Below are 23701 nucleotides of genomic sequence, written 5' to 3'. Positions count from 1 at the left end.
TTCTTTTTCCTATAAAAGTTTTATTTTTAAAATATCCTACTCAGGTTATTCACTTCATGTTTACCTTAATATTTTCTGGATTTCCACCTACCATTTACTGCCTATACCTGTGAGTTTCTTTAAAGATGTATGTTGTCTCCAGAGACAAACTTTTCTTCTACTGTTTAAGATAAAAATCATTTGCCACTCAAATTGGTCTTCGAAGGTCTTCCTATATATTCTCAAATTATTAATAAAAAGAGAATGATATTTTAGCTTTCAAATCTTACCAAACACTTGGACATTTTATTTCTGAAAGTTTGTGAATGATAATTATGCAACACTATAAATGTACATTTTTTAGCTCTTTCTAAATTATTACTTTATTAAAGTCTTTAAGAGTCTTAGAAAAATATATTAAATAGGACACAAAAAAGAACTCACCATAAAAGGAAAGGTTAATGAACTAGACTTCATTAAAATTAAGAATTTATGGTCATTAAAAGAAACTATTAAGCAAGTGAAAAGGTAAGCCAAAAATTGGGAAAAGGTATTTCCAACACACGTAACTAACAAAGGACTTCTATCCAGAACGTATACAGAATTTCTACAAGAGAAAACAACAGTACAGTTTTTAAATGGACAAAACACTTGCAGGTATTTCTTTTAAGATGACACCCATGATCATTAAGTATGTGAAAAGGTGCTCAACATCATCACACACCAGGGAAACAAAAACTAAAACCACAATGAGGTACCACTAGAATCTTACCAGATTAGCTAAAATTAAAAAGACTGATAGGATCCGTGGAAGAGGAAATTGGTACAGCTACTTTGGAAAATCACTTGGCAGTATTTACTACTGCTGAACGTATGCATCTACAACCCAGTAATTCCACTCCTAGGTATACACCAAGAGAAAGTGTCCATGTATGCAGAATCTTCAAAGAGGCATTAATCAAAATAGCCCCCATCTAGAAACTACCCAAATGCCCATGCGCAGGAGAGAGAATGAAACCATGGTGTATACATACAAGGGGACTACTGCAGCTCAGGGAGGAATTACCTGCTGCTATATGTAACATGGATGACTCTCACAAAGAGGATGCTGAAGGACAGAAGTCAGCAGCTCGGGAGTAGACACAACTCATCTGTGTTGGTCTCTCAGTATGGAAGTGACAGGGATGGAACATGAGGGAAACTGCTGTTCCTTGAAATGTCTGTCCTGCCTCTTCATCTGGGATTTGTCCAGCTGGACCCCTAAGATGGATGCACGTTACAGCACAGAAGTGATACCTCAATAAAAAAAATAAATTGAAACTGCAAAAAGAAAATCAATAAATAAGATAATTATCTAAATGATTTCCTCATTAAAATAGGAACAGAAAATAACCTTCAAGACAAACTGAGTGAGCATGCATGTTGGCTACGGGGTTTAAGGCACATAAAGCGCATGATTCAGTTGATAGTTAAGTTTATTACTCAGCTGAACGCTGCTAATCAATTTTAAATTTCATCCAGGTTCTATGCTGTTTAATTTATATTCGAAACTGGCTGAAGACTGAAAGCGTAAGGAATACTAATACTGAAGTACATGTCATTGGAAATACAAATGATAATAATTTGGAACATTTTCTTCACTCTCCGATCTATAAATTGGATTCATCTGACCACAGTTCTTTTCAGGCTTATCAAGATAACCACAGCACTTCAAATACCTCTATTAAAAAGAAAAAATACAGGGATGACTACACATTTAATTTGGCTTTTTATTTATTAGAAATGGAGATTTTCTACCCCAATAATGTGTTATTTGTAAGGAAGTGTTTACAACTAGAGGCCTAAAATCTTGTCACTTAAAAACCAAATGCAAAAAATTATCTGAATAAACCAGTTGATTCTTATTTTTTTTTTAAAGCGCAATATTCACGATACCCAAAATAAGGTAGAAGAAAGCAGTGATTGGTCTATCTTTGATACTTTAATGTGTAGCTAAATTTCAATCTGTATTTTAATATATATTCAGTCACCAAATCAAAATATATCATTTTAAAAATCTGTCAGCAAAGTACGGGTCTTCCTACATAATTTAAATAGCAGGGAAAACTCAAGCTTGGATGCATATATGAAGAACACACAGCTTTCATCTATCAAAGGAATAAATGTGTTCAGACATAAAACATGCGTTTTACCTTTAGTGAGAGTTGCAATCTGAAACCTGTGCATTTAAAAACAGGTCTAACTATTGTACTTGAAGAGACTACACTGAGTCAACTGCTCAGGAATAGCAAGTTTTCTCAACTGTTACATACATTTTTACCAGGTTAAGTTATAGAATACATCTTTTTGGCACCTCTTCATTTCAGAATTTCTGACAAAAATGTTTACGAATGAAAACTCCCATGTCTCTGGTACACAGTTAAAGATCAATTACAAATACTGTTTAAAAGCTACTTTTGAATGAAGAAGATTTAAAGATGCAGCAAAGCGGGCGCCTGGGTGGCTCAGTTGGTTAAGCGACTGCCTTCGGCTCAGGTCATGATCCTGGAGTCCCTGGATCGAGTCCCGCATTGGGCTCCCAGCTCGGCAGGGAGTCTGCTTCTCCCTCTGACCCTCCCCCCTCTCATGTGCTCGCTCTCATTCTCTCTCAAATAAATAAATAAAATCTTTAAAAAAAAAAAAAGATGCAGCAAAGCTATCAAGAGCTAAAACTTTTTAGGAACTTTTAAATGGTGAATAGAGTAGTATTTGTCCTGGGAGATTGTTCTATGATTGTAGTAGGATATCAAAACATTTCTACTTTCCAAGTTACAATACAAACAGCACCAAAGGATATCAAAATATTTCTTACTTTCCAGGTTACAATACAAACAGCACCAAATAAAACTGAAAGAAAAAGCTAACCTCAAAACCCAACACATCGGATGTCTAGAAAGCTTGGTTTCTAGGCAAGAGAATTAGAATTTCTTCTCTCCAGCAATAAAGACCTTGGGGGAAGAACACATCAGTTACACATGATGCTATAATTGGTTGGTTCAACCAGCGTAAGACCAACTGGTGATATCTATTAAAAAGGGTTTTTTTTTGAACCAGGAGAATAACAGGTGACAGATGGAAAATGCAAAACCAAACAAATGCACAATGAAAGAGCTGTAAACTACCACTATTGGCAGAGGTTAGGGTGCTCACCAGCAGCCAAAGGAGAAGGATGAGCTACAGACAATGATTCAAACCAACACCGAAGTAAAAGAAATTAGAAACAGTTGTAAAAAGTCTCTGTGGGAGCCAGCAAGGAAGAATGGCTGGTAAGCAAAAAGTCTTCAGTAGCCTTTAATAGTAATCAGGTTTGGGATGAGGGGCTGTAACAGGTCTAGTACAGTGAGTACAGAGGATGGGGAGAGCAAGGATTACTGGATGTGAGAAAATCTGTCCCTTCATTTTCATTCCTGCTACAGAAACCCTTGAACTATGCAATAGTCTCCTAGCTGATCCCACCTCCAACTCCTCACCTCTGTATTCTATCCTTTATGCCACTGCCACAATATTTATCTTAAAACATTGCACATAGTTTTCTCCCCATCCCCCTGAACCCGCTACCTCAGGAAAAAAAAAATGTGTTGGCTTTGCAATGACTAGATAAAGCTTATCCCTAGGCTAAGAGTCAAGGTCAACCACAATTTGGCCCCTGGCTAAAATCCTGATGGAGTGCATTATTATAAGGGGGAGAGAACTGCATTTGGATTTAGGGGACCTAGAAAAAGCCCAGCTCTGCTCCCTTGGATGTCAGGTGACCTTTCTGAGCCGCAGGTTCCTTATTTGTGACACAGAAATATTAATGATACTCAGGCATTATGTTGAGGAGCACGACGGTGGTGATTTTCCTAATAATAGCTGGCATCTGTAGATGGCTTAGGTGCCAGACACCACTAGGCAGTTTACATGAATTAGCCATGAAAGTATTATGGATACTGTAAAATACTACAGAAATGCTAATTATTCTTTTCGAAATTCGCTCAAACCATCTGTTAGTTAAGTCAGCTCTAGAATCTTAATTGTGGTGATAGATCTGTAAAAAACGTACGAAAAATGTTACATAAAATCTTCTCTCCTCTATCTCTGGCTCCGGTTGGTCTGGCAAGGATGAGTCAATCTAACCGTCTATGGAAGACCATTCGATTTGAGAAAAAAACAGGGTAAATGTGATTCCTTCTACTATCAAAGGCTGACAATTTCCCATCTTCTCCAAACAGAAGTTATCTTTTCTTATTCTAGTCATCTTCTCACTCCAAACACTGCTAAGTCATTAGATATGAGCCATGGCTCAGCCCTAGTGAGATAATGAAAGAAAACAGAGAACAACACAAAACAAAACTCCAAAGAGAGTTAGGAGCTCTGGGATAAAGTCTGGCGTCTGCTTTACACCAGCCGCGCTCCCTTTGCAGTCAGATCTGGGCCCTCAGGAAAACAAGGGCTAGGAATGTTTTCTATCTACGTACCTCTATCGCAATGCTGCAATCAATTCTTTTATAAACATGCAAACAGAGGAGTACATAAAATGAAGATCTTCAAATACAACAGTTTTTGCGCATAGACCACAGTGGAAATGTCACAGAAACAATATCCCTGGTCACCAGTCTGAGAAAAGCATTTTTGGATGAACACTATCCAGAATATTTTATTTTTTATTCTTTATTATACCTTGCATTAGATACTGAAATGCTTCATCTGATTCGTGGTGGGGGGAGGGGGAGGGTGTCTCCAGATATTTGGGAGGAAAATGGCCAAAATGCAGAATGTAATGACCTGAAGGGACCTATATTCATTAATTCAACAACTTTCTATGTGCCAGATGCCTGATAATCAAAATCAAAGCAGTCTACCACCAAATAAATACATGGAAGGAAATTTTTTTGTTAAATTAGATGGCAGTATATGTCAAATATACTTAAGATTTTCTGCTGAAACTAAACTTTAATATGTTATATTCTTTTCTTTTCTTTTTTTTTAGAGGAGGAGAAGGAGAGGTTGGTGGGGGAGGGGCAGAGAGAGAGGGAGAAAGAGAGAGAGAGAATCCCAAGGAGGCTCCACTCCCAGTGCAGAGCCTGATGTGGGGCTGGATCTCACAACCCTGAGATCAGGACCTGAGCCGAAATCAAGAGTCAGAAGCTTAACCGACTGAGCCACCCAGGCGCCCCTAATATGTTACATTCTCAATAAAATCAAATGTGATCTTCAAAGTTAATTATGTGTGGGTGGGGAGAGTAAAATGACACAGGGCAGATAAATTGTGAGGGCAGATAAATGTGAGGGCAGGTGGTAGGTGCTTACATCAATTTGCCACCTCTTAAGAGTTAAGATACATCAACTCATTGATTCACTTATCATTTATCGTTAATATTTTTTAAAGATCTTCACAGAGAAATCCAAAAGATCAATAGTACTCTTTTATCAAAATAACTTCTAAAATAACATGTGTACCTATAAATGTTTTGTTGTTTCAGATAACTACTGCTGCATAAAAAACCACCCCCAAACTTAATGGCTTAACATAATCATTTTACTATTTTTCTTTTTTTTTTTTTAAGATTTTATTTATTTATTAGAGAGAGAGAGAGAGCACAAGCAGGAGGAGTGGGAGAGGGAGAAGCATGCTCCCCGCTGAGCAAGGAGCCCGACGTAGGGCTCGATCCCAGGAGCCTGGGATCATGACCTGAGCCGAAGGCAGACGCTCAATCGACTGAGCCTCCCAGGCACCCTCATTTTACTGTATTTTATGATGGTATGGGTCAGGGATTTAGGCAGAGCTCAGCTGGGCAATTCTGCTGTTCCCTGTGGCACTGACTGGGCACAGTCAGCGGTGTTCAGTTAGGGCTGGGCTGAACAGAGGGTCGAAGATGGCCCTCACCACAGGCCTGGAATGCTGGTGGGCTGGCTACTCTCCATCGTAGTCTCAGCCCTCTTTATGGGATCTCCAGCAAGTTGGCTGGACTTCTTTCATGGCAGCTCAGGGCTCCAAAAGACCACAGTGGAAGCTGCTTAGTCCTCTTAGTGACTAGGCCCAAAACTTGCTTGGCATCACTTCGGCCATCCTCTGTTGGTCAAAGTAGTCACCAGCCAGCCCAGACTCAAGGGGAGGGGAGACAGAGCCTCCTCTCGATGGGAGTTGTGTAAAGACTCTGTAGCCATCTTTAATCCAGCGTGTTTAGGAAAAAATGTCATCTTTAAAAACGGAATAAAAGTCCCAGTTTATCAGGATTTGTTGACCCACATCAACAAATGCAATACAAAAGGATGTTGGTCAAAAAAACAGACTCTATATAGACCAGATATCACAAAAATATATGTAAAAATGGGATTTAAATGGTGATAGATTCTAAAAACAGGGAATTTGAGGTAAGAGTCTAGAATGACCATATAATCTATTGCCCAGAGATACTCTTGAGATGGAAATGGGCACTGTACAAAAATGTGCCACAGCAACAGACACCTGAACTGCCCCAGGTAAACAGAGACACGGGGTCACCGCTGGAAAAAAGGGACGAGATCAAAGCAGTGATACTTAATCAAAGGAAAAGATGCATGGGATTGTTTGGAGCCAATCAGTATGGCCAAAAAGAAAAGCTTCCAGACTTGTTATTTTAATAGGATGTGTTGATGAGAGCCATGGACCAAATCTCCTTCCCCCAAACAACCCTTTCCTTCCATCAATGTCCAAGTGTTTCCCTCAATCAAAAGAGATGATCTGTTCAGAAAGGCCTTAGGAATAAACACTGTCTGTCATCAAGGGCAGCCTTTCAAATGTATGTACCTCTGGGAGGTATGCTCTCATAATCAGGGTACTGACATGTTAGGCACGGATGGGAACAGGCCACACTGGCTGCTTCCCTCAGGGTAACTGCGGCTGGTAGGCACAGCATTCACCCTGCTGAGCCCGCACGCTGCTGGAGGGTCCTTCCCACCCAGCGCTCCGTAGGGCAGCTCCATCACTGAGATGAACACTCTGTTTAGAGCCTTCCTCACTAAGGAACCAGCACGCTGAAACTGGTTAATGGCCATTTGAGAGCAAGAACAGACATTTTTTTTTATGCAAACATTACTGCTCCTCAATGCAAGACCACTGGAAAAAAAAGTTCTGTCTCATTAGTAGTATTATATTAGTCAGTATGCACGAACTGAATTAACCACGGAGAAATTCTTTTCTCATCCCTTGCTCTTCAAAATAAACTAAAAAAAGTTATCTTAATTTCCAGTTAGGTTTCATGTATGTGTGCATAAATGTATTTAACTATTTGTCTTACCACGGGCATCCAGCCCTTCACTGTACCAACATCACCGGTGGCCAAAGTTTGTTTGAAGTGTTGGTTCCAAAGCAGATAAAGAATAGTCTTGAGTGTATGTGGATCATTTGGGTGAGGGGGGGAATGATATTTTGGACAGTATAATTTTATATACACTGTAGTTGGATACTTACTTTGCTAAATGCAAAAACAAAAAATGATATAAAGATAAAGCTTATTTTTTGTTTCTTAATCTATATTAGATTATCCTTGATAATCAACTTTTATCTTTAGCTAGGCTCCCAGCTATCTTCCCTGACGACTAGCTATTGTTTTTTTCTCAATTTTCCACAAATCAGTTTTCTGTTCTAATGCTTTCTAAAATAACAATTCTGCTCAAACCATTCTATAACCAAATACAAACAGAAACTAAGATTTCATTTCCAGGGAGGATCGAAATATACTAAACATAACAAAGTGAATGTATCATTGTGGGCACTACTCTTACAGACAAATTTTTCATTTCTACAAGTTACAATGCATGAAAAAGTCCTTAGAAAAGGTGGCCTAGTAAAAGCAATGTTTTCTGGTGGAAAAATATTTTGAAACTTAGAAATCAAATTGTTTTAGAGAATGCATTTTGTCCCTCTCTCTATATACCATCAACTCAATACTGTCAAATATATATTCACTTACAGAACATTTTGGCATACCAGAAGGACAGATACTACCTTGTACTGATTTTGCATAACGCCCAGAGCAATGTTATGCAAATGAAGTGGGTTAAACTATAGTATTTAATGTTGACAGTGATGACTTTTATACAAAGACAGATAAGACTTCTGCAATCAAATTATTAAAAAGCTGTCAACATATTTCTCTCTCTACACTAGCCATCTGTCTTCTGTCTACCTATCTAAACTGGCCATATAGAGTGTTAAAATTGTCTTCACCCCCTATATAGTTTTTGGTATTCATAAAAAGGTCTATTATCATTATCAACTTAAAGACGTGTTATTTAACAAATACTTATTATATGTCTCATCACTTTTTTTTTTTTTAAGATTTTATTTATTTATTTGAGAGAGAGAGAGAGCACAAGAGGGGGGAGCGGGAGAGGGAGAAGCAGATTCTCTGCTGAGCAGGTAGCCTGATGCGGGACTCGATCCCGGGACTCCAGGATCACGACCTGAGCCGAAGGCAGTCGCTTAACCAACTGAGCTACCCAGGCGCCCTATATGTCTCATCACTTTTTATAAAGTACTCCTTATGCTTAAAATACATGTACTAAAAATCATCACAATTCTTTGTGAGTCACAAAAACATACTGTCACCATTTATAGCCAACAGAGTCTCTACGGGAAGGCAAAGACAAAACACTCAGGGTCTATGCTAAATTTCTGTAACATACCGTACTAGCAACTTCAGACACAGATGAGAAAGCAATGGGAAAAAAAATGGAAAAACACTACCAGATTGGCTATATAGTTTATCTAGATATGGTAAGGCAATCGCAATTGAGTCTAATTCTTAAGAAATCATGTGGCAGTACACTGTTTTATAAAGTCAGATAAATGCTGGAGTTGCATTCCTATGTGTGTGATTTTTGGGGAAACTTTACTATGGATATTTTAGGGTTACTATGTAAAGAAACACTACATTCATTATCTCGTTAGTATTATACCCATATTACAGAAGTTGAGGAAGTTGAGGTGCAGATAATGTTAACTTGCCCCAAATCATGTGACTAATAAGTACCGCGAATCAGCTTTAACTGGATTAACACTGTCTTCATAAATAAGATCAGTATGCGTGGTAAAATAAAATAGTAAGTTAGAGCAATTATCATATATGCAGTATGTTATAATCACTGGAAACCTAATGATGGATGAATTTAGAACTCAGAATAAAACAACAAAATTCTCCATCCCAGAATAGAGAAAAACACTCTCTAAGATTTCATTGACAGAAAGCTGTAAAGATTCCTAATAAAGCAGAAAATACTAATATGTACTGAATTATTAATATGATGTAGTATTTCCACATCTGAATTATTAATTTTTAAGGGTTGCTCCTAGAAAAGAATGAGAAATAACACTCCTAAATGCTTTAAGTAAAGGTTTATGACCTTTCTCTTGGGTAATTCTACTAAGTGATATTAAGATATATATAATTATGGTCATCTTCATCTATTTTTACTGTTAAAGGGAGAGCTGAATCAATGTCATCCTGGACAGATGCACCAAAGCTCTAATAAAGATCACTTTCCCAAACCTCCTCAGCAACCTGTTGTAGTGATGGATAATCCTTGTAATAAGCACACATCCCGGGCTGAATCCTACTACATCTCTTTCTGTTTAAAGTCTTCACAAGGCAGGACCTCTCCTGCCTTACCAGAATGAGTAAAATTCCACGACAAATGAGAAATAGGTCCCATATTTCTAATATGCACAACCAACAGAAATAAATGCTTCTTCAAAGATAGACTTTACATGTCTTTTTGTTTAGTGACTAAATGTTATCTTTCTTTGTAATGGAGAGTGCATTTACTAACTCATGTTAGGAAGCACTTCATTTTTGTAGCATTTATATAGGGTTGTTGGAAACTGGAAAAGCAGGAAAAGATAAATGCTGTTTCCAACAATTACAGAGATAGTTCTATTTATTTTCCTTAGAGTACAAATATTCTAGGATAGCAGTTGTCAAATTGTGAGTGATGAGATCAATTTAGTGGATCAAGAGGAACATTTAAAAACAATGAAATAAAATTATAAGAATAAAATAGAAAATATAATACAAGGAACATAACAAATTTAACTATTATTTCATGAAACTTGTATTTATGCTGTGTGTACCGTCACAATGTAAAATGTATTTCTTACTGAGGGGCATGATTAAGAAAATGTGAAAGCCACTGCTGAGAGAATACATAGAAGTAGACAGGGAGATGTGTTATTTTTTCAATACTTTGTTTTTTGACAGAGATAACAATTTAAAAAAAATGTGAGATACGGATGAAAGAAACTGAAAAAGACACAAATAAATAAAAAGATATTCTGTGCTCGTGAATTGAAAGAATACTGTTAAAATATCCATACCACTCAAAGCAATCTACAGATTCAATGCAATCCCTATCAAAATCCCAAGGGCATTTTTCACAGAAATAGAACAAATCTAAAATTTGTGTGGAACCACAAAAGACCCTGAATAGCCAAAGCAACTCTGAGAAAGAAGAACCAAGCTGGAGGCATCACACTTCTGATTTCAAACTATATTACAAAGCTACAGCAACCAAAACAGTATGGCACTGACATAAAAATAGACACACAGATCAATGGAACAGACTAGAACACCCAGAAATAAACTTATGCATACATGGTCAACAAATTCACAACAACAAAGGCAAGACTATGCAATAGGGAAAGGATAGTCTCTTCAGTAAATAGTACTGGAAAAACTGGACAGCTACATGCAGAAGAATGACCCTGGATCAATATCTCCACCATACACAAAAATCGACTCAAATGGATTAAAGACTTGAACATAAGATCGGAAACCACAAAACTCTGAAGAAAATATAGGGGGTAAACTCCCTGACACTGGTCTTGGCAATGATTTTCTGGATGTGATACCAAAACAAAGGTAACAAAAGCAAAAATAAGTAAGTGGGACTATATCAAACTAAAAAGCTTCTACAAAGCAAAGGAAACCATCAACAAAATGAAAAGGCAATCTATGAAATGGGAGGAAATATTTTCAAACATAGATCTGATTAGTATCCAAAGTATATAAAGAACTCATACAACTCAACAGAAACAAAACAACAAACCCAATTAAAAAATGGGCAGAGGATCTGAAAAGCCATTTTTCCAAAGAGGACATATGGATGGCCAACAAATACATGAAATGGTAATTTAATCATCAAGGAAATGCGTATCAAAACCACAATGAGATAGCACCTCACACCTATCAGAATGGTAATTATCAAAATGGCAAGAAACAACAAGTGTTGACAAGGATGTGGAGAAAAGGAATTCTTGTGCATTGCTGGTGCGAATGCAAACTGGTGCAGCCACCATGCAAAACAGTATGGAGGTTCCTCAAAAAGTTAGAAGTGGAACTACATATGACCTAGCAATTCTATCTCTGGGTATTTATTCAAACAAAATCATTATCTCGAAGAGATATCTGCACCCCATGTTCACCGAAGCATTACTTACAGTGGCCAAGACATGGAAACCACCTAAGTGTCCATTGATGGATGAATGGATAAAGAAAATGTGGTATGTCTGTCTGTCTGTATACACATATATCCACACAGACACACAAAAAGAATATTATTCAGCCATAAAAAAGAAGGAAATCCTGCCATTTGAGACAAAATGGATAGACCCCGAGGACATTATGCTAAGTGAAATAAGTCAGAGAAAGACAAATACTGTATGAGCTCATGTACACGTGGAATCTTAAAACAAAAGAAAACAAAAACCTGAACTCACAGAGAACAGATAAGTGGTTGGCAGGATGGGTGGGTGTGTATGTGAACACGTGCATGCGTGCATGTGTGTTTGTGTGTGTGTGTGAAAGAGAGAGAGAGAGAAATGGGTGAAGGTAGTAAAAAAGTACAGATTTCCAGTTACAAGATAAGTAAGTCCTGGAGGTTTAATGTACAGCATGGTGACTACAGTTACAATATTGTAGTGTATATCTGAAACCTGGTAAGAGAAAATTGTAAAAATTGTCATCACACACACACACACACAAAATTGGAACGATGAATGGTGATGGATGTTAACTAAACGTATTGTAGTGATCATTTTGCAATGTATACACATATCAAATTATCATGTTTTATGGGGAGTGACACTTCTAAATGTTTTAAATAAATTTTACAATGTTTCTCTTGCATAATTCTACTAAGTGGAAAAAAAACTAAATACGTTGTATGTCAATTATATCTCAATAAAAATAAATTTTAAAAACACAAAAATTATAGATTATATTTGCCCTTAAAATATCAATTTTGGTATGTTTTCAAACCTTAAACAAACCTTGAAGATTATTAGAGAAAGTAAAAAACAGAACAAAGCAAAAACAATAATCTATCCAATTCTGACAGTGAATATATTTGAGCATTTTGAGTAAAAAGAATGTATACTTCACAAGTGTACTTAATTTACACACTGTCATCTATTTTAAATAGCTTATTCAGATAAGAGTTTTCAGCAATATGCAGTATCTTCAACATTAAGTAATAAAATGAATCAGATTCAAAGACTCCCAATGTTGCTTTGTTACTGGACTTACCAAACCATGATTTCAATACAATATGCTGCTGATATTTGATTCAGATACCCAATAATTTTATTTTGACTCACAGGCCTAAAAAAATTTTTTTTCACAGTTGTGACCTTTAATATAAACTGAAATGTATTAAAAATCAGGCTAATGTAGGTGTTTTATTAGGGTTTTCCTACAAGAATAAAAGTTGAAATAGTTGGAATATTGGGCCCAATAGTTCCAAAGAGATTTCAATCTTTTGGAAGTATAAAGTTAAATCTATTGAAAGAGTATTCGGTATATACCATGTTAACAACTAGAGATATGCTATTTTTAGATATTTTGATAACCTTAAACTTTACCAACATATCTACATTTTACTTACACACTTTATGGAAATGTAGATGTCTAAGATCATCGCATTACCATTACTGGTATTATTCTACTGAAGGGCACAGTTTGATCTGGTAAAGCATAACGGTATGTTTAAGAAACTTAACTTTTCTCTGCCAGGCTGAGAATAATTTTTAATATAATTAACCACAACTGTGAAAGTAAGAAATAAAAAGTATTTCTGCACACTCTTAAAATTTCATGATGCATTTCCTATGGAAATAATATCTCTACATTTATACTTTTGTAATTATTCTGTCTCCATCAGTTTTATCTCATATTAGAGGCTACTCATATCCAAACTCAGATATTTTTCCAAAAAAACTGTAGAGTATTACAATTCTTTTTATTCCATAAGCCAGAAAAATATAAGTACATAAGAAAATAGTGGGTAAGAACAGAGAGAGAGAGAGAAACAGATAACAAGGAAAAGTGAAAACAGAAGCAAAAAACAAAAACCCTAGAGTAGAATCACACATCCTTCCCCAGGGGCTTAGGTTTGAAGACAATGGCTAAGGAAAAAACTGTGTAACCAAAATTACCCTTGATAAAAAAAAAACAAAAAACAACACCTCACGAATTAAGTATGGTGTACATGCTTTTATGTAAAGTTCATTGCTTAGAAATATACATAAATGTATAATCTATGCATTTTAGTGTGACATATATAATTTAGTGGAAGAGGACCCAGAGAAAACACTCAAATGTATTACTAACTGGAAAACTTTAACAAATAACAGGATTCCAACTTAGTTGGGTCTTCCTGTTGGCTGAGTCATCTAGAGACATTTTATCAGTTCCTCCACCTTCTCCTTAGTGTTTACCTATTCATTACTCCACCTTTTCCTAAAGAGTGCTAGAGAGTCAACATCATCCACTTGCCTGGTGACCTGAATATTTCTCATTGGGTGGTCAGTGAGGTCACCTTCAAATCATCCATTTGTTCCTGCCAGAGGAGTTATGTCAATATGCAGGGACAGGCGATGTATTTTGTCTGTGTGCAGTAGTAGAACGGTTGGCTACTTAAATTACTTTTGCCCCCTTTCCCTTTAAAAAAAAAAATTATAGGAATGATCCCTCTGATTACAGATTTCATTGACACAATTATCACCAAATCTTAACTAGACAAGATTTGCGGGTCACAGGCTGCTCATTCGTTAAGGCTCATATTGAACCCTACCTCTTCCCTCATGGCGCCCACTAGAGAGAAGTACCAACAGCATGTTAGAGCCGAAGGGAGATCATCTGCTCCATCTGCAAAGTGAACTTAAACAATTCCAATCTCGGGATAGCAAAGAGAAAGGCACAATATTGTAATGTTCTAATTTCATAATGTGGCAAATACAAGTTTCCCCTTCAGGAAGACAATACTTGGGGCTATAAAAAGTGACTCATGGCTTCTAGGTGCTCTGTACTTGGAGGCCCAGCTTCCAATGACAATTTTGGTTACTAGAGGTATCAAACTGGGGAAGAAGGTGTTTGTGGAGGAAGGAGTGGTGGGAGACTCTAGATATTCCACTTACTTGGGACAAACATTTGATGTATTCCCTGGTTTTGGCTCCACAGCACCAATCTGTCATGGGTCAAGATCTATGTGTAGCAATTGGCCACCTGCCTCTATTTTAGAGAAGGTTTTTATGACTACTTATTGTGAGGAGAAAAAGTGCAAACGATCAGTTTGGTCACTTAAAAGTGATCGCTTAAATGATATAGAAATATTAGTAATAAAAGTAAAAAAAAAATAGTAACGAATTTCGCTTTGGGTAGTGCAAATCAGCTGTCTCTTCCCGTTCTTTTTCCCAATCTTAAAATTCCCCCCATGCCTTCTAGCCTATATAGTAACGTGTGAAGCCTCCTCTATATATCTTAACTCTCAAGTGCTATCCTTGGCCATATTCATTTACAATTTCTATTTCTGGCCATATCCATTCATTTCTCTCTCTCTCTATTCTACCCAGGAGGTCTCATCTACTCTCCACATCTGAACTACAGGGAGGATCCTGAGTCCTTACATTCATATGTAAAGTGATCTTTCAGGCTTTATTCAAATATTCTAATTACTTATTAGGTGCATCTATACGGATGATTACCATCTCCAACACAGAAATAATGTCCCCCCACTATTCCTCTGTAATCCCGTTCATTCATGTTCAAAGTGTCCAAGGTTACATTTGACCCTCCCCCCCAACTAAGTTTAATTCATTCTTTACAGTATTATTCGCATCCCTTCTTTCCTTTCTGTTCCTGCAGATACCATGCTAATTCAGAATCTTTCTACTTCACACAAAAACTAGGATAGATGATCACAATATTGCAGGATCATTCCCCCTAACTCTGGTCTATTGTCACCAAACCTTCTATCACATCATCTCCATGTTATCATTTCTATACCAATTTTGATCACGGTCCTTTACTACAAGATCAAGTCCAAACTGTTTAACCTTCTGTAACTTAGCTTTACATTTTTTAGCCTTACCTCCCTCCTTTCACACTTGTATATGAATTCCTAGTTTAGCCAATCTGCTCTATTTAACAGCCAACAAACACTGTATGAGTTTCCCATGCCACTTCCTCCATCTGGAAGGCTTTGGAGCTCCTGATGCTTCGAGATTCTTATTAAACTTCACCCCTTCCCTTGTCACCCCAAGTAGGTACAAGTACTGTGAGAGAATGTTAGAGCTGAAGGGAGACCACCTACTCCACGTGCAGAACGGACTTTTAAGAATCGTCTCCCCCACCTATAAAATTAAAATGTTCAGGGATACCAAGGCTAAAGGACAATAAAAATAGTTTTCTTTCCAAACACTGGTTTTCTTTCAACACTTTTTTCTTGAGCGTTTCCTCTCTGCCAGGAGCTGTGCTAGCCACACGGGACTAGAGTTTAATGAGAAAGACCGACTGCACGTCTATCATCACACAAATAGTTCAACTTCGGTGAGTGCTACAGGAAGAGGGAAGTTCAGGGTACCAGAGAGGTCTGAGGTATGCATGGTTCAGGGAAGGCGTGAGGCATGACATTTCATCCAGTGTGGGAACACAGGAAGGAGTTAACTCAGCTTGGGAAGGGGAAGAAGGCTTCCCTGAGGAGGAAATCTTTTAAGTAGGGGTGAAAATGAGTAGGAATTAACTGCAAAAGGTAAATGCTACATGTACAAGGAAAGCCCAGACAGGTACTTTCAAGGAACTAAAAGCAGGTGTGGGTGCTGGAACCTAAGGGACGAGGAGATTGAAAAGGTGAGGCCGGAAAGGCAGACATGGGCAGGAGCATGCTGCGCCTCGGAAGGTCATGTAGAAGATTTCTGGGCTTTATTCTGAGAACAACAGGCCTTGAACAGCATGTTCCAAGACACTTTAAGTCAGGATCATGGCCTACCCGGGGAGGAATGGGAGAAGCAATTATGAAATCAGAAAAAATTCTAGTTTTATTTCAACTGAAACATATTCTATATCCCTATCACACTTCCTTGAGTGTGTGTTCTCATCTGAAGTCAAGCTGAAAAAGGAAAGTATGTGAATTAACAAATACAGCCTTTTTAGTTGGGCCACTTGGCTTGGACGGGAGGTAGTGTAAGTAGATGAATGCCTCTGCACCTGTAAACACTTGAGGGAATATGGGCTTGTTCTACATTTTCTAAGAGCACAACATTCCATACAAGAACAATCCAATAAAAAGCTCCATTTCACTGTCACTGGCCATGAATTGGTGCTATTCTTGAAGTTAAATCTTCGGTCTCCTCCCCTTTCCCATAAGGCCTTTAATAGGGGAAAATATTTTGAGAATATATGAGCAAAATTTTTCCAAGGGTTGTTTTAATCCCAGTTGCTTTTTATTCTCATCTTGTCTACATCAGGCGATGAATTTCAAAAGGCAGTCACAACTTTATTTCCTCTAAAATTACATTTATATCAAGGATAAAATTTAAAGAAGGTAGGGTGACAAGGTTATTAATAAAAGAATAGCTGGAATTTTGGAGCAATTTCTGTGTTTAAGGTATTGTGTTGGACACCTTAAAATAAATTATCTCATTTAATCCTAATAAAGACTTTGAAGGGTGCATCTCATTCACAGATAATGAAACGGAGGCTTACGGCTTCCCTGCAATATATACACCTTAGACCTGTACTGCCCAATATGGTAGCCTGCAGCCACACGTGACTTCTGAGCACCTGAAATATATCTGAATTAAAATGTGCTGTGAGTGTAAATTACACACCAGATTTTGGAAAATTTAGAATAAAAAGGAAAGTAAGATATCTCAATTTTTGAATATTGGTTACACATTAAAATGGCAAATAGTACATTAAAAAATGCCTTATTAACTTTATCTGCTATAATTTAAAAAAATAAGCTACTAGAAATTTTTAAATTACGTATGTGGCTCACATTATACTTGTATGGAACAATGCCACCCTAGACCAAAAGCTGGGTATTGAATTTGCCAGTAAATAACAAGTTCAAAGCCAGCCTGGTATAGAAGAAGAGTACATGGATTGTAACAGATCTTGGTTTAAATCCTTCCATCAGTGACTGGTCTTGGGTAAAATACCAAATCTCTCTGCACTTCACTTTTGTCACTGGCATTATGGTGATATTAAATACCCCCAAACAACTGTTGTAATATGTAAAGCAGCTAGTGGGCAGAGAGGAGGGAATAATTACTGAATACTTCCTATAGCAACTGCTTAATTTAAAAACTGATTCCCAAAAAGAACAGAAAATTTACTTATTTGAAAATCATGTTTTTTTGTTTTGTTTTGTTTTAAAGATTTTATTTATTTATTTGACAGAGAGAGACACAGCGAGAGAGGGAACACAGGCAGGGGGAGTGAGAGAGAGAGAAGCAGGCTTCCCGCTGAGCAGGGAGCCCGATGCGGGGCTCGATCCCAGGACCCTGGGATCTTGACCTGAGCCGAAGGCAGACGCTTAACGACTGAGCCACCCAGGTGCCCCGAAAATCATGTTTTATTCTCAAGTGGGAGGGGTTAAATTACTAGCACATTTAATGCTTACTTTAGCATCATATAGGCATTATCTATTATCTTCTAATATACATAATATACACAGATCCTCTCTTTCTATGTAAGTTATTTATAATATGTTATAGGCTGGGAGGCCAGATGATAAAATTAGGGTGAGGTATATAATGTCAGAACACAGAAGGGCCCAAGGGGTCCTTACGGATATGATGGATGAATTCCAGTGAAAAGAGTTTATGAACTTGACGTCAGCTGACCCATGGTTTTTTTACATCAAGAACTGAGACTAGTGAGTAAAATGACACCTAGGCAAGTAGAATTTTACTTTTTTTTTTTGCACCTTGGTTGTGGTGCAAACAAATAGTTTCACCATACCAGGTTTAGATTAGCCCACTATTAGTAATCTCCACTAAATCATAAGAAACTACAAAATCATGTGGACTAAACTATCTGAGGATATTTTGCCATATTCTGTCCCCTAGGCTTTTGTCAAGAAGTTTGCCCTTTTATCAATGTTTGAATTATATGTATACACTTAAATGTGAAGTTTGGAGCAGCTGGGGCATTCACTTTATTATTTGATGTATGTATATGGCTTAAGATTGACACGTGACAATGTATTAGACTGCCCTGTTCTGTATTTTTTTTTTTTAGTAGTATGGGGGGTGGCGTACTAATTAAGGATTTCAGTCACTGCAATGTAGCCCCTTAAGTATACACTTATTAAATTTAGCACCAAAACTGCTCATTTGTTATCTACAGCAATTAACTTTAAGAAAATGAGACTGGAGAAGTAAAAAACTATCAGATTTACAGATCTTAGAACGGCAACAGAGACCATGAAAATATTCATTTTATTCTAGTTTGAGTTTTAGCAAGAAATAATATACAAAATTTTATTTTAGCTATTAAAGTGTATGCGCAATGAGTTAAAGGGGGATGGGGACAGGGCATCCCCTTTGATCATATGTTGCATTAAAAATCCACCTCTTGTAATGAATTTTTGAGTACCTACTGAGTACACATGACTTGGTCTTTGCTCTTTCAAAATAAGTGACTGACTTACAACGTGATTGTGTCTACAGTTCACTTACAACTATCTTTCAGTAAATGTCTTCAAATTTAGGGGTAAAGCTAGAGTTAGGTAGAAAAAAAAATTACACTATATCAAAATTATTAACAATTATTAGCTAATAAGAATCACACAGAACAATAATGTGCAACTAGTAATTAGAAAAATTTGCTAAAACTTTGAACTGAGATATTATTACATTTTTGATGCTTGAAATTATAGGAAAATATATACTCATATTTAAGAGAAAACAAGTATTTTAAGCCATTTAAGCTACAAGCCATATTTTCAAAATGCACACTGTAAAAAAAAAAGAGTTTATATCAGGAAAGAGCTTGTTTGCATTAACTTTAAATTAGCTAATACTTGAGTTACACCTTTGAAGAAACTTCAGTTTTGTTTCCAGGAATGCTTTTTTCCCTTTCTTTCTTTCTTTTTTTTTTGAGGGGGTAAGGCAGTTGGATTAAAAAAAAAGTTAAGCCGCATTCTTTAACGTAAATGGCATATCTGGGCTCCTATATGCTAATAACTCTCTCAACCTCACTGAACTGTTAGGTCGTCTTCAAATAATTTAATGCCTTTAAAGTTTCGTCTTAATTGCACAGTTCATTTTTGTAAAACGCCTTGGCACCACTCAGTCTTTTAAGAGAGGAGAAAGGTGTCTTTCCTCTGGACTTGACATTTTTACCATATATGTGTGAGCAATTTTGCTGTCAAATATTGCCAAGGTAGATTTTTTTGTTGTTGTTCAATCTGAAAATGTCTCCACTATGCCTGCAGAGCTCCCCTCTTCCCAACACAAACCTACCCAACCCTTTCTCCCACTGCAAGTTTTAAACTTTGTTTCCTTTGGGGTTCTGCACAAGTGCTACTAATAATATCCAAGAGACAAAGAGCTGTGCTGTAGGTTCACGGGATGCCAAATTTGAGTTGTGAAACAAAGCACTCAAATTTGAGATTCAAGATGATGGTGGTGGTGATGCTGGCAAAAAAAAAAAAAAATTATTACAGAGCATGAGACCCCCAGAGCCATCTCCCCAGACAGCTCCCCCTGTCCACGGCCACCCAGAGCACGGGGGAGTTCTGGCCCCGGGACGTCGGCGGCCGGCAGCACCGCGAAGCCCCCTGCCCGCTCCCCCCGGCCCCCTCACCGCTTCACTCGGATGATCTGGTCCCGCATGGGCTTGATGTCCTGGAAGCTCTGCTGGTTGACGAGGCTGTAGACGAGGATGAAGCCCTGGCCGTTCTTGATGTACAGGTCCCGCATGGACGCGAACTGCTCGGTGCCCGCCGTGTCCAGGATCTCCAGCACCGACGGCGACGAGTCCACCTCGATCTCTTTGCGGTAGAAGTCCTCGATGGTGGGGTCGTATTTCTCGATGAAGGTGCCGGTCACGAACTGCACGGTCAGGGCGGATTTGCCGACCCCGCCCGAGCCCAGCACCACCACTTTGTACTCGCGCATCGTCCCTCCGCGGCCGCCGCCGCCGCCGCCGCCCGCGACATAGACCTACGCCCGCCGCGCTGCGCCCCCGGACCCTGCGCCGGCGGCCGGCCCCGCCGCCTCCCGCGGCCGCCCCCACCTCACGGCCGCCGCGACCCCCCGGGCGCCGGCGGAGGGAGCAGCAGCCCTGGGCATGGGCCGAGCCGGGCGGCAACGCGGCCCGCGGGCGCCGGCTGGCACTGAGCACGAGCAGCCAGCGAGAGCCGCCGGAGCCACCGGAGCCGCCCAAGCCGCGGGCCCGCAGTGCCACCCGCCCGCCCCGCCCCTCGCGCCTCCACGCCCAGCTCCCCGCCCGCTGCCGCCGCCGCCACCGCAGCTTCCTCGGCTGCCGGAGCGCGCGCCCGAGCGGGAGCCGCAGCGCTGCCGGGGGCGGGGCTCGGCGACACGAGGCGGGGCTCCGCGGCGCAGCCCCGCCCCTGCTCCCTGTCGCCTAGGCGACCGGCCGCGCGCGCTCCCGGGAGACTGCGCCGTGCGGAAGCCTCCGCTCGCGGTTAGATAAACAACCTCCTCTGCCGCCCAACACCACCCTACCCCGCACGCCCCGTCGAACCCCAGGGCCTGCGTCCTGAGCATGCGCAGTTCGCTTGCCTGAGCCGGGAACCTGGTCAACTGGAGAATCCCACGCTCGGCATTTGGGGGAGACAAGATGTTAGCGGGGCCGGAGCAATCTGCAGGCTTTAACGTGAGGCGGAGAGTGAAAAGAAGAAACGGGCAAGGCTCAAAAGGAGGTCTTGGTGAGGGATTTTGCTTGACACCACCCAGTCTCTCAGTACTGACAGTTTGGGTTTTTATCCTGCATCAACGTAACGAGAAGCTTTTTTGAGGGAACGAACATAAATACAACGAAGCGAAGCTTTCTTTTAAGACTCAGAACGCTGAGGGAGGGGTCGCCTGGCCCCTTCTGCCCACTGCCCGAGGTGGCGAAGGCGAGTCCGCGGAAGCCAGGCGCACGCCCGGTGACGTTGCTGGGGGTCCCGCCCAACGCCCCCAGCCCTGCCCTGCTCCAGCGCCGGCCTGCTGTCGAGCTCTTCCCACGCCCTCTCAGCTACGGGCGCTTGGAAAACCGGGAGAACGGAGCTCCCACCCGCAACAGAAGGCCCAGGGACACCTCATAGCAACAGCTAGCTGGGGCACCTAGTAGGAAGCTGGGATTCAGTCCAACCAACCAGATCACGTTTCTGTACCCCATGGTATCTTTCTCGGCCAATCGAGAGCCACTTCATGCCACGTGACACCCACCCGTCAGCCAATGGGGGAAACTCTAGTCGCAGGATCAACCAACTCACCTCCCTTTGCCTGGCCAGGCTGGGCGTTTGCTCCTGCGCACCTCTGCCAACCAATCGTAGGTGAGCTGGCGAATGACGGAGGTTCGATGTGAGCCAACCAGGGCTCGCGATTCCTTTGCCACCTAGGGCCGGTGGTATGGAGACAGGGAGGCTGGTGGGGTCCGGGAGGGGTCGGGGAATGAGGGGCCGGTCGCTGTGCCCTATGCTGGCAAGGAGCAAGGTGTTTTGCAGGCGAGAGTGATGAATTCTGCGTTTAACGTCGTCTCCTTGGCATGCTGCCTAAATGATGGGCATGGAAATGGTGCTGAGGGAATGTGGGCTGAATCGTGGGATGAATCGAGAAAACAGGGACTTTTGTCTTTAGGGTGAGAAATTTTCCGGTACTTAAGGAGACATACTGCAGCAGTTGGCACGGGTCTTCCATGCGTGCCTCCTGAAACATTTTTTTTTTTTTTTAACTACTTAGTTTTTTAAACTTACCGTTCGGTCTCTGTAGCATATGTTAGTTGCACTTTCATACCCGCAACGTCAAATTTAGAAGTTATATTTCCAAGTATTCCTGGATTATATTTTGTAATAACTGGTTATTGGATTTACCTTACTTAAACTCTGTCCTTCTCAGACTAGTCTACACCAATCTGTTACTAAATCACATTTCTTGGGAATAATAAGTTTCTGCAGTTCTAACGTTTGATCATGGCATACCTCTTCGCCCTTTCTCTTTCCCCACAAGGTCATCATGTAGAGAGGATGTTGGTCTGAGTTCCTGGAAAAACCAGGTGTTCCTTTACCATCTTTTCTGTCAATTATCAAACTACTACAAAGGTGTACTTGGATTCAGCAGTGTTCTATTGCTCTGTTAGTCCATTATATTAGAATGGAGAATTTATATTTGCATTATCTTGCTATAGTATAGCACATACCAAGTTTTTGCTTAAAATAATTGAGGGCAAGTGTCATGTCAAAATGTGTAATAAATATAACTCAGTCTTCATTTCTTGATTAAATGTTGTCAAAGTATGAGAGGTAATATCTGAGCCTCTGGAATCAGCAGTGAAGGCAGATTGCAAAAAAATTCGAATCAGAAGAATCTTTTAAGATCATGGAAACCATAGAGGATCTGATATCTGATTCTAGATTAGTAATGTGAAAAAGTGAATTAAAATTAAAAGAAATCACATCTGAACTTTTTTGGCAGGGATATTTCAAGAAGATGTTGTAGATGAGTGCGGTGTTCACCTAGCTTTTTACAAGTCTCATATTTTGTGTGAAACTTGTATGCTGATTTGAGGTTACTTTAGCTTTGTAACAGTCACACTTCTTTTCAGAAGAAAGACAGACTGTCTCTTTAAGATCCAAATAGTGCATCATGGTGATAAAATTCCTAGGCTTTTTGAGAAGAATCAAACTTTCTCTCTTTGTATAGATCATTACAATCTGTGTAGTACGTTGCATTGCAATGGAGCAGAAAAATCATTTATTTTGGAAGCAAATAAAGGTCCAGTGGCTTTTTGTTTTTGCTTTTTGTTTTGTTTTGTTTTGGGTTTTTTTGGAAATTTGCATTGGGATTGTGAATCCACAATGTAACCTTAAGCAACTTTCATTTCCTAGGTCCCCAGAAGTTGAGAAGCTCTGGATTGCAGTGCATCTGATAGAAGTTGTCACACAAAAAATAGTGAGTGGGCTCCCTAGTCACCCCACTTAGCATAATAAAGAATAGGAGAGCTTTTTGACATTTTCCAGGCTGTTTTCTCTGACCTTTCATTACTGCTGACTTTTCTTGATAAGGAGAAGTATACAGACGGCCGCCCTTAGGGTAGTTGCACCTCATTTATATTTCTCATCTTGCTTTTTGATATTCATTCTCAATGAATTCATATTCATTTGATATTCATTCTCAATGTTCATTCTCAATGTTGCCATAAGGGTAGAT

The 23701-nt window shown here is 39.6% G+C and overlaps 1 protein-coding gene and 1 long non-coding RNA gene across 2 annotated transcripts in view; one reads left to right on the top strand and one right to left on the bottom strand.

The window, feature by feature from the left end:
• Nucleotides 1-20694, bottom strand: part of RAP2A (RAP2A, member of RAS oncogene family) — a 34797-nt gene extending 14103 nt beyond the window's left edge. Inside the window, exon 1 of the mRNA XM_006734298.3 lies at nucleotides 20130-20694. Within this exon, the coding sequence (XP_006734361.2) occupies nucleotides 20130-20443 (314 nt within the window). The 5' untranslated portion in view covers nucleotides 20444-20694. The remainder of the gene's footprint in view (nucleotides 1-20129) is intronic.
• Nucleotides 20695-20943: 249 nt separating this feature from the next.
• On the top strand, nucleotides 20944-23498 carry LOC115941267 (uncharacterized). The gene is made up of 2 exons (XR_004076033.2): nucleotides 20944-21828; nucleotides 23380-23498. It is a non-coding gene; the product is annotated as an uncharacterized LOC115941267 (long non-coding RNA).
• The last annotated feature ends 203 nt before the right edge of the window (nucleotides 23499-23701 follow it).

The sequence above is a fragment of the Leptonychotes weddellii genome, chromosome 3 (assembly GCF_054177405.1).
Source record: "Leptonychotes weddellii isolate Sample4059 chromosome 3, ASM5417740v2, whole genome shotgun sequence".
Classification (NCBI taxonomy): Eukaryota; Metazoa; Chordata; class Mammalia; order Carnivora; family Phocidae; genus Leptonychotes; species Leptonychotes weddellii.
Note: the sequence above shows the minus strand (reverse complement) of the source record. Positions and strands in the feature narration are given on the sequence as shown.